The sequence below is a fragment of the Ruditapes philippinarum genome, unplaced genomic scaffold (genome assembly GCF_026571515.1).
Source record: "Ruditapes philippinarum isolate M1 unplaced genomic scaffold, ASM2657151v2 ctg10893_1_1_1_1, whole genome shotgun sequence".
Taxonomy (NCBI): Eukaryota; Metazoa; Mollusca; class Bivalvia; order Venerida; family Veneridae; genus Ruditapes; species Ruditapes philippinarum.
In genome coordinates, this window is record NW_026862380.1 from 1 (window position 1) to 13,511 (window position 13,511).

The window sequence follows — 13,511 nt, forward strand, 5'->3', positions numbered from 1 at the left end:
TGTCCTCACTTTTAACTTTTACAGTAGCATGCTTAAACAAGCACTGAAGTCTTTAAAATATGCTAACACTCAAAATAACAAAAGATAACACTACCTATAAAAGATCGAATCTTTATTTGCAAAGCAATGATAATATTACCTACAATAATTCACTAGCTTTTATCTTAACCTATTATTCTGCAGATAGAACACTCCACTTTCAAGAAATTGGGCATAATTTCTGCAAAAATTCTAAACAGACTTTCCTGCCCTTAGTTAGTCAATAAACATTTCAAGTTTGAAGTATATATCTTAAATGCATTACAATTTAAAAATTGACATTAAAAGTTTGTACTAATTAAGTTTGACAATCTTTGAAAATTGACCTTAGAAAAAGTAACAATATGTAAAATAGTGCCAAAAATTTTGCAAAAATAATTTCAGGTTATCTAACTCTTACATGGTATCATATTTTGACAGTTAACATGTATATCAAGTTTGAAGTGAAAACTGATAGTTTTGAGAAGATGGACCTCAACAAAAAGATTCAATAATGGGAAACATACTTTTAAGAATATATTTATTATTTATTAAGCTACCATAATTTTTTATACAGAGCTTTTGCACTTAAATAAAATAAACTAGAAATGTGTCCATAGGATACAGGTGTCCGTACATTTCCACTGTTTTGTCAATCTAATGGACTCAAGGTTAAATGTTTTTGGGCTACGTGTGACGCATGTTGAAAAATAACTCAGACAAAGCAGCACAAATTCACATGCTTATCAATATATTCCTGCGCAGTTTCATTACTATAAGTCAAATATTTGTTTAGCTATGCACAACACAAGATGAAAATAGCAAATTTTTACTATGTCAATGGGCTATAGCTCTGACAAAACAGAATAAATCAACAATTGAAACCTCAAGTACACAACATCACATGCTGAGCAACATTCATGTAAAGTTTCATGACCCTACGTCAAATAATTTTTTAGCTATGTGCAACACACAAGTTGAAAATTGCAAAATTTTTACAAAGTCAAGGGCAATAACTGTACAAATATTTAATAAATCCACATACAAACACTCAGGTGCACAACTACACATGCTGATTAATATTCCTATAAAGTTTCAGCAGACATTTTCCCAAAAAATCTTACGACAATTTTTTATCGTAAGAGAAATCTTACGATAAATCTCCTTTTCACAAAAAATCTTAAGAAAATCTTAAGTGCAAAATCTGTCGTAACTTTACGATAGGTCTTCCCCGTTCGTAAGTGTAATTTTTTCTCTCTTAAGGGTAAAATATCATGTATCTCTTACCTAAACTGAATAAAAACAAACAAAAAGTTGGACGACAAATATATATTAAGCAAACAGTATGCTATAAATTACACAAATTGAGGTATAATTATTATTCAACATAAACATTTGTGACGTCATGACTTGATGACGTCACGATGGAGAGGGTTATGAATAGTTTAAATGTGAACTATACTGTAGTATTATTGAAAACTAATAATTTGTACATTTGGTGAGTTCAATTTCATTGTCAGCATGCACTAGTGGTACCTTTTTATTTATTAATAACATAGTAGACCTTCTTTCTGAATCTTTTAGATATTCATAATTATCATAAATTATATCAGTTTAAATCATTTTTTCGTTCTTATTGAAATTTGATTGTGTTCAATAGATATTTCAAGCTCTTTATTTCTTGATTTTAAAACCGGAATCAAATATAGAGCATGCACATCAATATCAAATGAACGTTGCTAGGGATGTTTTTATCGTAAGATTTATCGTAAGTGAATTTTTTATCTTAAGATAAAATTTTAACTTACGAATGGCTTTGTGAAAATGACTTAAGATTTAACTTACGATTATCGTAAGTGAAAAACTTAAGATAAATCGTAAGATTTTTTGTGAAAATGTCTGCAGGATTCTAGGTCTATTGAGACACAAAAGAGAACGGATGGACGGACAGATGGATTGACACTGGTAAATCTAAATGCTCCCCTCCCCCCTCCCCTACAGTGGGGCACAAAAAAGATTAAAGGCAGTCTTATTAAGAAAATACATACAGCACATTGAAGACATTGCGGGAAATCTGCAGATGCATGAGGAGTTCTGACTTTCTGAGTGACAGTTTGTGCATACAATTTCTGACGAAACTTCCTATTTTGGTATATCCATTTTTCAGTCTGGCAGGAACACTCAGGTGAGCACTAAAAAATATATATATTTCATCAAATTTACTTATTACAACATATAAAAGCTTCAATATTCAATCTTATTCTTAATAGAATGGTTAAAAAAAAAATCTGAAACCATACATATGCATATAAAAAAAATATTAAGTAACTAATATTTGAAACGGCTGATTTTTTTATTTCCAAACTGCATTTACAAATTGAACCCAAAACATATTTCTAAAACACTATAGCAGTATAAATAATAATTGTAATTCCAGCCTCGAATCCTTTACCTTTTTGCATGTTCAGTAAATCCAACTTACCCATCTTTCTTCAGGAAAAATGATTCATCACTGTCTTTGTCTTCACTACCATGACATTTATTACCTGCTGATGTATCTTGACTGTCTTCATAGAAGTAGCATCTAACTTGAGAATTTGACATCATTGTTACAATTCATATTTAAAGAATTCTCTGTTTCTTTACAAACATCAGCATTCCATTTTAACACTGTAATCTATTTGCTGATCAACTTCTGGTAAGATTTTTTATGTTTTTTTTTTCATTTTCATCTTCAGTTTTAATAGATTTACAACCTACTGGCTACTGTCTCCTTTCTTTCACTCCCCTTTTTGCTTCTCTTGCCCTACTGCCTGCACTTTCCAGCACCACGGGATTTAGATAATGTTTTAGCAGTTGCAGCTTTATAGGTTGTCTGTAACTTTGAAGACCTTAAGTTTGGATTGGTTTGGAAAGGAGCATTTACATGAACCGGTACTATTTTCCTTGTACCAGAACTGCTTTGGGGTCTTTGAGATATTTTTTGTCTCTCAATCTTTTCAACAGGGTTAGCTTTGCTTAGTCCTTTACCTTGTGGCTTTCCACAACTCACAGGCTTATTTTTAGCAGGTGCACTTGCATGATGTGCTGTCTCTTGAGGCACTTTAGATGTTTGAACATTGCCGACAATTTCAACTTCTTGTAACCTCTTTTGTAATTCTTTCTTATCACCAGTTTCCATTCTAGTTTTGTCATTTTGGTTTAAGTCATGGTCAATTTTGGTCTTCTGTTTTACACTTTGAATAGTCTTTGGCTTTTTGGGCTCTTCAAGCTGGGTGCCGAGAATAAATTAATAAAACAAGTTACATAAATTCAGATTAAGCTGTAAACCTTAATTTGCAAAATATCAAATTTGTGAAACAATTACAGTGTAGAGATACTCTATGAAGAGATATTTTATTGTTTAAGTGAATAGAATAGCTCTTCCTATTTTATAAATATAATAGTCAAGCTAAAAATGTACACAGATTATATCATTTCTTAATAAATTTATGTTACATGAAAATTGAAGCAAAAGTCTACATAATTTTTGTCTTTAGTCTTAAATTTGCTGTTACCTTTTTCTGTAAGTCCCTAGCTTTCTGTGCTTTTGACAACAACTGATCCATCATTAATAATCCTTCCTTTTCTTCTGCCGTTAACCTGTCATCACTATTCTCAAGCTCATCATTCTTCTTCTCTGTCAAAATCATAAATTATTCTTCAAATTAATCTTACGTTAAAAGTATTTTCTTTCATACTGTATGATTTCACCCTTTACCTCATATATACGCGAAACAACGCACTTTTGACCCCCTCCCTCTTTTATGCCTCAAAAAGTGAAACTAGAACTCTGCGAGTCGGATGTGTCGCCTTGTGAACAATATAGTTTAGGAGAAATGGCCAGGACAAAAGTGAAATTTGAAAATCAAAAAAGGGCAATAACTCAAAAAATATGAAATGCAGAGCAGCAGTTACTGTGCACTGCACTTCTTATCAATAAGATCTATCATCCTATTAAGTTTCAAGTCTAAAGCTTTTATAATTTATGAGAAATGGCCTGGATGAAAATAAAGTTTCAAAATTAACAAGGGCAATAACTCAAAAAAGAAGAAATGCAGAGTACCAGTTCTTGGGCACTGCACTTCTTCTTAATGAGATCTATCATCCTATGAAGTTTCATGTCCATAGCTTTTATACTTTAGGAGAAATGGCCCGGACAAAAATAAAGTATGAAAATTAACAAAGGGCAATAACTCAAAAAATAAGAAATGCAGAGTACCAGTTCTTGTGCACTGCACTTCTTCTTAATGAGATCTATCATCCTATGAAGTTTCAAGTCCATAGCTTTTATACTTTAGGAGAAATGGCCAGGACAAAAATAAAGTATGAAAATTAACAAAGGGCAATAACTCAAAAAATAAGAAATGCAGAATACCAGTTCTTGTGCACTGCACTTCTTCTTAATGAGATCTATCATCCTATGAAGTTTCAAGTCCATAGATTATATACTTAAGGAGAAATGGCCCGGACAAAAATAAAGTATGAAAATTAACAAAGGGTAATAACTCAAAAAATAAGAAGTGCAGAGTACCGGTTCTTGTGCACTGCATTTCAGGTCATTGTAAGAAGTATGCATACCAAGTTTGAAGTCAATCCGACTTATAATGACTGACTTATGCTCCGGACAAGCTTAAGGGGACTCTGACACCGACAACGACACCGCCGACAAAAGTAACCCCTATTATGTCGCCTTTTTCAAGGCGACACAAAAATGTTTGGGGGGTTTGAATTGGGGCGGTAGTCCCCCTCATCACCAAGAAATGTTTGGACTTGTGAGAGGCTAAAATTGACCCCAGGTCGATCATAAGGTAACGTGTAACCAACGCTGAAAAGCCTTTGAATCTATCTCAATCCCTTGAGAAGTTGCAGCACTTTGAAATAAATTTTGATGGAAAAAATCAAGGCAAAATAGTGATTTTTGGCAATTTTGAGATGTCCCCTCCTTGCCATGGTAACAGGAAATTTTAGACTGAGCATGTTGTTACAAAGGAAATGGTCCAGTCAACATTTGTGCCAAGTTTGATTAGTATTGAAGCATTTGTCATAGTTTCATAGCAGTTTGAACTTGTAACAGGAGGCTTTTCAATGAAAACGGTCATTTTTCACAATATGCTCATGAGGGAAAGGGTTAACAAGCATAACCAATTGTAAAATTTTCATTTCTTGCATATTTTCTTCCAGAGGTGTTTTGAGTTTTACTCATTGCATGACATGGAAAGTTAAACTTGGTAACTAAAATGTTATGCCTAAAAGTGTTGGAATATACTTATGTTGGAATTTTACTTATGTGCAACAGAGCCAGTTCTTGACCTTTGTAATTAAAATAAGGTTCTCCCATTACAACACACAACAAAATAATGGAATAAACATCTGTACCATAAAAAAATATGCCTGACATTAGAGTATTAGTGGAATAGTTTAGTTTTCATGGAATTGTTATGTTATAATTCACTATTGTATAGGGTGAGGACCCATTTTAACACATGCTTTTAAATAATGCTTAACAAGAGCCATGTCAACATGGCCATCCCCTGCCGAATGTGTTTGCTCATTGGAAGAATGTATATGTAGTAGAGCGGAATAATTCCATTTTAAGAGGTCTTTTGGTAAAGAAAACTGATGGCTATAATGATTACAGATTTGAAACCTATGTGAATACTGATGGCTGAAAATAACAAAGGGCAATTACTGAAAAATAATGCAGGGTAGGTTATCATTCTTGTGTGCTGCATCCCTCCTCAGTAAAATCTATCCACCTATGAAGTTTCAAGTTGATACCTCAAATACTTTTTGAGAAAAAAATTGAATTGAAAAATTAAGTATGAAAAAGAACAAAGGGCAATAACTCAAAAATTATAAAAGGTAGAGTTATCATTCTTGTGCAGTGCACACCTCCTGAGTGAGATCTATGCACCTATGAAGTTTTCATTTTGATATCTCAAAGGCTTTTTAAGTTATGCTCTGGACAAAAAATTAATTTTGAAAAATAACAAAGGGCAATAACTCAAAAATAATGCAGGGTAGAGTTATCATTCTTAAACACTGCACTCCTCCTCAATGAGATCTATCCACCTTTGAAGTTTCAAGTTGATACCTCAAATACTTTTGAGATAAGCTCTGGACAAAATAGCATAAAAAAAACAAAGGGCAATAACTCAAAAATTGTATAGGGAAGAGTTATCATTTTTGCGCACAACATTCCTCCTCAATAAGATCTATCCACCTATGACATTTCATGTTGATATCTCAAACACTTTTTGAGTTATGCTCCACTCAGGTGAAAAATTAGGTATGAAAAATAAAAAAGGGCAATAACTCAAAAATTATGAAAGGTAGAGTTATCATTCTTGTGCACTGCACACCTCCTGAGTGAGATCTATGCACCTATGAAGTTTCATGTTAATATCTCATAGACTTTTGGAGTTATGCTCTGGACAAAAATCAATTTTGAAAAATAACAAAGGGCAATAACTCAAAAATCATGCAAGGTAGAGTTATCATTCTTGTGCACTGCACTCCTCCTCAATGAGGTCTATCCACCTATGAAGTTTCAAGTTGATAACTCAAATACTTTTAGAGATATGCTCCGGACAAAAATGTCGGACGGAAGGACGGACGGACGGACGGACGTCCGGCCGAAATGGAATAAGGGGCCATTTCTTTTGTTATTTTCTATTGTTTAATAGAGGGCCAATGGCCCCTTACTCTATTGTTACGGAATGAACTCTATTGTTCTCTTTTGTTCTGTTTACAGTTAGATGGCCCCCTATCCCTTTTCGGTAGTGCGGAAGGACGGAAGGTCGGACGGACGGACGGAGACTATTTCTATATCCTCCGCCGAAATTTTTCGGCGGGGGATAACAAGTTAATAGAAACCAAATATTTTAGCTAACAGAATGGGTACCAATTTAATGTACATGTATAAGCATATCTCACAAAAAGGGCAAGGATTAGCATTAGTAAATTAAATGATTTTTCAATAATGACCTTCAATACAATTATATAAATATAGAAATCCCTGTAAAATCATTTCACATACACATACTATTTACCTTTATTTGAAGCTGTCTGTCTCTCAGATTTCTCTTCTTCTAGTTCAGCTTTGACTGGCCTGTCAATTAATTACAATGGCAGATCATTACATATACAAACATATTGTCATAAATATATATCTTATCATGAACTTAATATTATTCAAATCTGTCATTTCAGTCTTGTACATTTGTTGTAAATGCTTGCATTTTACAGTAACACGAACAAAAACAAGGGTATACCTTTGTGAATTTTTTTTTCTGCTTCACATTAAGAGGAAGATTTTACATACCCTCATGCAAAAGTAAGGAATACACAGAATTACCAGCTGGCCTAAATACACAGGCTACACACAATGCTCAGTGCATACAAATTCTTTATCCATAAATATAATGCTTTCCCTCTTTAGCTTATTGGTTACCATCATTTATATATATATAGCTTACATTAATAATTTCTGTCATATTTTGCGGTTCGGATAGGAATATCCGTCCCAAGGTGGCCCGCCCATTGGGCGGTAACGAGGCTTGCCGAGTTACCGCCCATGGGCGGGTGACCGAGGGACGGATATTCCGATCCGAACCACAAACATATGTCAGATGTTTTTTCTTGCATATTCTACCATATTCCATTATATTTTAAATTTTTTATCTTTATTTTCAATGAAAATTTATATCATAACAACCGTAACTACTTTCTTACAACAGCGTATGAATTACAACTTCATTCATAACGGTAAATTGACGTCATCCTAACCGTGCCATTGTACAGCACGCGACTCATCTGGAACCCCCCATGCCAGATGAAATTTCCGGCATGGGTAAAACTCGAGGAAACGCCAGTCTGATATGCAAGAAAAGAATTATATGCATTACACTCACCATGCTTTGAACAGTTGTTTTAAATATCTAATAGACCTTTCTTGCTTCAATTTCTGCTCCTGGATTCTCCTGCACTGCTCTGCTAACCAATCCATTCTAAAATGAAGAAAAGGGTATAATTCTCTATAGAATACTGCTACAGTATTGTTTAAGACTTTAAGGATCAGGTTATCAATCATAGGAGGGATTTAAAATAGGTCATCAATACCTGTTATGTGTATCATGTGATACACATTATCAGGAAAGTAGGACTGTATTATAAACCCTTAGAAAACAATACTCCTAATGCTAAATTTTGATCAGAGCATTTTCCTTTTGACCATAAGATATGTCTACAATACAGACTGATGTTAGAATTTTTTTGAATTAAAAGTGAACTTTTTTTATACAATTGTAGCCTCATATTTTCAATGTTTACCAAAAGAAAAAATAACTTTTGGTGTCTTTTATTAATTATGTTTAGAAAAGAAAATGTTTTTATTAAGGTGAATTAATTTTAAGATATGAGTCAGTTAAAACTAGAACTGTCACTGTAATGGCGTGAATACCCCAACATACCACTTTGTCAGAATCAACAGTAGCCATTTAGAGCTCAAGGACAACGTCCCTGCCAAATCTGAGGTTAGGCTAATTTTTTTTTATATTTTGGTTTACTGATTTTTTCCAAAAAAAGGTAGGGTCGGCGGCAGGAAAAAAAAGAAAGAAAAAAAAAGGGTTTTCATAACTATAAATGTGGTGCATACATATACATAGTACTTACTAGAGCAATGAAATTAAATACATCGCCGATTGTCTATTCCAAAGATTGTCTAAATACACAAAAAAAAATCTTTTGCTGACATTGCCATTGTTTAAAAACACACATGAAATCTACTTATCTATCATTAATAGTAAGTGCAATTTTTTATTTTGTTTGTTTGAAAACCTGTATTCTATCTGCTTTTAAAGACTAATTTTTTTTTTGTTAAATCTGAAAATACTGATCTTGTCAATTGCAGCAGATTTCTCTCGCTCTGTCCTTGAATGTAAATGCTTACGTAATTTGGCGTGTTTTTTTTTGTATTTGTAGTTTTTTTTTTACATTTTTATGCATTTGGACCTTAAATGCATTGATGAAATATGATCAAAGCTGTGAGAATGGCTTGACCCATTTAACAGACATTCTTTCATAATACACCAATAAACACTTTCGACAGGCTATTCTTGAGTAAAGATAACTGGTTGCGTATCTCACTGTATAAATCGTATGTAAAATAGTCTGGCATATGGTGGGTTTAACAGTTAATTTAAATACTTACTGTGACGTTTCTTTGTTAGCGGCGTATTTCAAGACAACACAGAATTTTTGGGGGGGGGCAGATTTTTTTTTTCCTTTTCCCAAAATACAGAGTCGGCGGGTCAGTAAACCGAAATATCAAAAAATAATGGCCTTACTAAGCCAGTACATTGCCAAGTTATGTATTCTACAGTGATTTTTTTTTATCAATTTTCAGTGTCTTTCTGAAGGGGAAAATATAGCGTGATAAATCAGAAAAGGGGAAAATCAAATTCTAACAACTGAGAATGGTTTACCCACACATGTTTTATAATATTCAATTTCAATTCAATTTAACATCCATGATACATGCAGGGGTGTTCTGTAGGGACAGCGTTCTGTCTTAAGTTGATATAAGTCAGCTCCTGTTAAGTCATGGCTCTAGTGAAAAATGTGCAAAGGGCATTTCAGGGGGAAAATAGTAGCATTTTTAGGGGAAAATATACCTATTTAGAGCTAGGGGAAACAGCCTTTATTCAGCTGTAAAATGCAGGAAAAAAAATCACTGTTCTACATGCTTCAAATGTCAAAATCAATACACTACAAGCGTTTGAGCAGACAAGCTTATTAAAGTAAAAATCCATGTGACCTTAAACTCTGGCAGAGTCAACTTAAAATCAATAGGGGTCATCTATTAGTCATATAAAGCCTAAATGAGGACTGTTGACCAAAGCATATCTTAAGCAATTGAGCAGACAAGCATTTTTTGGTCAAGGCCCCTGTGACCTTGACCTTTGACCTCAAAATCAATAGAGGTCATCTTATGGTCATTATCAACTTCCATGCCAAATATGAAGACTGTGGGTCAAAGGTTTCTTAAGTTATTGGGCCGACAAACTTTTTGAAGTCAAGGTCCTTGTGACATTGACCTTTGACCCAGTGACCTAAAAATCAATTGGGATCATCTTCTAATCATGACTAACCCCCGATGCGAAATATGAAGACTGTGGGTCAAAGGAATTTTAAGTTATATTCAAGGCCCATATGACCTTTGACCCAGTGACCTCTTTAACAAGAATTTGTAACAGAGTTACCAACGTCCCCCGCTCCGGGAGTTTTCTATGAAGCATAAAATTGTGTTATTTCAAAAGATTGAGGTATGGATCTCAGGACATTCAGTCCAAAATTATGATCAATGCTAGATCTGCAAATGTAACAATAATCTAATCATTGTGACTACTTGTGCAAAGTATTTTCAAAATCCCTTAATCTATGAAGAAGTAATGGACGGGACAAAAAATATACCAAATAACAGACTCTGTTAACCTTTGACCTCTAAGTGTGACCTTGACCTTAAGAGGTAGGGGTGCAGGTGTTGTACCTGACATATCGGCTTATTATTGTGACTATTTGTGCCAAGTTATTCCAAAATCCCTTGAACTATGAAGAAGTTCTAGATTCGACACAAAATATATCCTATAACAGACTATGTTAATTTTTGACCTCTAAGTGTGACCTTGACCTTGAAGGTAGGCATGCAGGTGTTGCGCATGACACATCCTCTTATTATAGTGACTATTTGTGTGAAGTATTTTCAAAATCCTTTTATCTATGAAAAAGTTATAGACCTGACACAAAATATACCCTGTAACAGACTATGTAAGTATTTGACCTCCAAGTGTGACCTTGACCTTGGAGGTAGGTGACCGGTTTTTGTGCATGACACATCATCTGATTATTGTGAACAATTATGGCAAGTATTTACAAAATCCCTTCATAGATAAGAAAGTTATGGACTGGACACGACATATACCCTCAAATAGACAATGTTGACCTTGAATGAGCAGGTACGACCTTGACCCTGAAGGTACGGGTCTGGTTGTTGCGCATGACACGTCGTCTTTTTATAACAAACATTTGTGCCAAGTTATCTCAAATTCCTTTGATAAATGACAAAGTTATGGACCGGACACGAAATATACCCTGTAAAAGACTATGTTAATATTTGACCTCAAAGTGTGACCTTGACCTTGAAGGTAGGTGACTGGTTTTTTGCGCATGACACATCATCTGATTATTGTGAACAATTATGGCAAGTATTTACAAAATCCCTTCATAGATAAGAAAGTTATGGACCGGACACGACATATACCCTCAAATAGACAATGTTAACCTTGAATGAGCAAGAACGACCTTGACCCTGAAGGTACGGGTCTGGTTGTTGTGCATGACACATCCTCTTATTATAACAAACATTTGTGCCAAGTTATCTCAAATTCCTTTGATAAATGACAAAGTTATGGACCGGACACGAAATATACCCTGTAACAGACTATGTTAATATTTGACCTCAAAGTGTGACCTTGACCTTGAAGGTAGGTGACTGGTTTTTTGCGCATGACACATCATCTGATTATTGTGAACAATTATGGCAAGTATTTACAAAATCCCTTCATAGATAAGAAAGTTATGGACCGGACACGACATATACCCTCAAATAGACAATGTTGACCTTGAATGAGCAAGTGTGACCTTGACCCTGGAGGTAGGGGTCTGGTTGTTGCGCATGACACATCGTCTTATTATAATAAACATTTTTGCCAATTTATTTCAAATTCCTTTCATTTATGACAAAGTTATGGACCGGACACGAAAGTGTGACAGACGGACGGACAGACGGACGGACGGAGCCTATTTCTATATCCCCCTTTTTTCTTCGAAAAGGCGGGGGACAATAATAGGAGTCATGTACTAAACATGACTAACCTCCATGCCAAATATGAAGACTGTTGACAAAAGCATTCTTAAGCAATTAAGCGACAAGCTTTTTTTAATCAAGGCCCCCTTGACCTTTGACCCAGTGACCTAAAAATCAATACGGGTCATCTACTAATCATGACTAACCTCTATGCCAAATATGAAGACTGTTTGTCAAAGGAATCTTAAATTATTGGGCCGACAAGCTTTTTTTAGTCAAGGCCCGTGATCTTTGACCTGGTGACCTCAAAGGGATCATCTACTTATATCACGACCAATCTAATTACCAAAAAATGAAAGCTGTTGGTAAAAAGAATCTTAAGTTATTGGTAGAGCAAACCAATGGACGAACGGACAGACAAGGGTAAATCTAAATGTCTCCCCCCCCCCCTCCTGCTAAAGTGGTGGCACAAAAATTTTGGAAATAGAATAAAATACATGGTGATTATGACAGTAGGGGTGCGGATTTTTACCGGCGAACATTTTTATTTTGTGTATTATTATAGATGTTGAAATATGAATTTTTTTCAAAACGGCTTATATTAAGTTTTCTTGATAAATATGATCAGTACATGTGGTGAGATTGACAAATATGCATTTTATTTGGATTTTAAAAGGGGTTTTGAGCTCCAAACCCCAAGTGTCTGTGGTAAATGGTAATCGATACACGTCAACATTTCGTGGCCAAAGTGTCTGTATCATCTGAGGTGCCCATATCCAGTGTTGCATCTAGGCCGCACTATTGCGCAATTTGCGCATTTTTTATGCAGATCGCGCATTTTTATTAAGTCAGTGCCCGCCAACTCGCGCATCTGACTATCTTTTCAACTTAATTCAGTTTATCTTCATCGTATCTAAAAACTATCTCAAACGCTTCAGCCATATTTGTTTTCACTTGTGGTTATGACTAAAATACGTACTTAATCGCGTGTAGCAGCCGACCTGAGTCATCTTGCGTGTGTTTTGTAATATTGGTCAATATCTTATTTTTTCTACTTCCGTTTTTGAGCGGACGATAACTGTCAAAAATGCCTGAAGGTATTACAAATGAATTCTTTTCAGTATGTCATATTGTAAGGTAAGTGTATGTCCCCCACATTTTTTTCAAATCCCCCACATTTTTCAATTAAGTGGGGGACAATCCCCCATAATTTTGAAATTCTAGATGCAACACTGCATATCAAGATCCAAAGTGTCCAAAACTCTAGTCTAGCCTGCTAGTCATAATCAGAATTGTTTGTTAAGCAGTATGATGTAGATTTAGTATGTCTTAAAACTCTGGTCCGAAATGTCCGTGGTCCGAAATAGCCATAAAAAGAGGCATTTTGTCAAATAAGTACAGAAAGCAGCAAAAAATAAAGTAACTAATTAGAAAATTTGTTTTGTTGCATTCATATACAGTTACTGTTATGGTGAATTTTTTAAGTATAGCTAATAACTTGCTTAAATCTGTATATTTTTACAAAATTTGCATTTCGCAGATCGCACCTTTCGGCTCTTACCCGTCTGTCCTCGTTATTATTGAA

General features: G+C 34.5%; 1 protein-coding gene across 1 annotated transcript; it reads right to left on the bottom strand.

The window, feature by feature from the left end:
• Positions 1-2,824: 2,824 nt before the first annotated feature.
• On the bottom strand, positions 2,825-13,485 carry LOC132718924 (uncharacterized). The gene is made up of 5 exons (XM_060702630.1): positions 13,425-13,485; positions 7,974-8,069; positions 7,113-7,171; positions 3,576-3,697; positions 2,825-3,289 (listed from the first exon to the last, which is right to left on the bottom strand). The coding sequence occupies exons 2-5, from the start codon at positions 8,066-8,068 to the stop codon at positions 2,825-2,827; spliced, it is 741 nt and encodes a 246-aa protein (XP_060558613.1). The 5' UTR covers position 8,069; positions 13,425-13,485.
• Between the last annotated feature and the right edge of the window lie 26 nt (positions 13,486-13,511).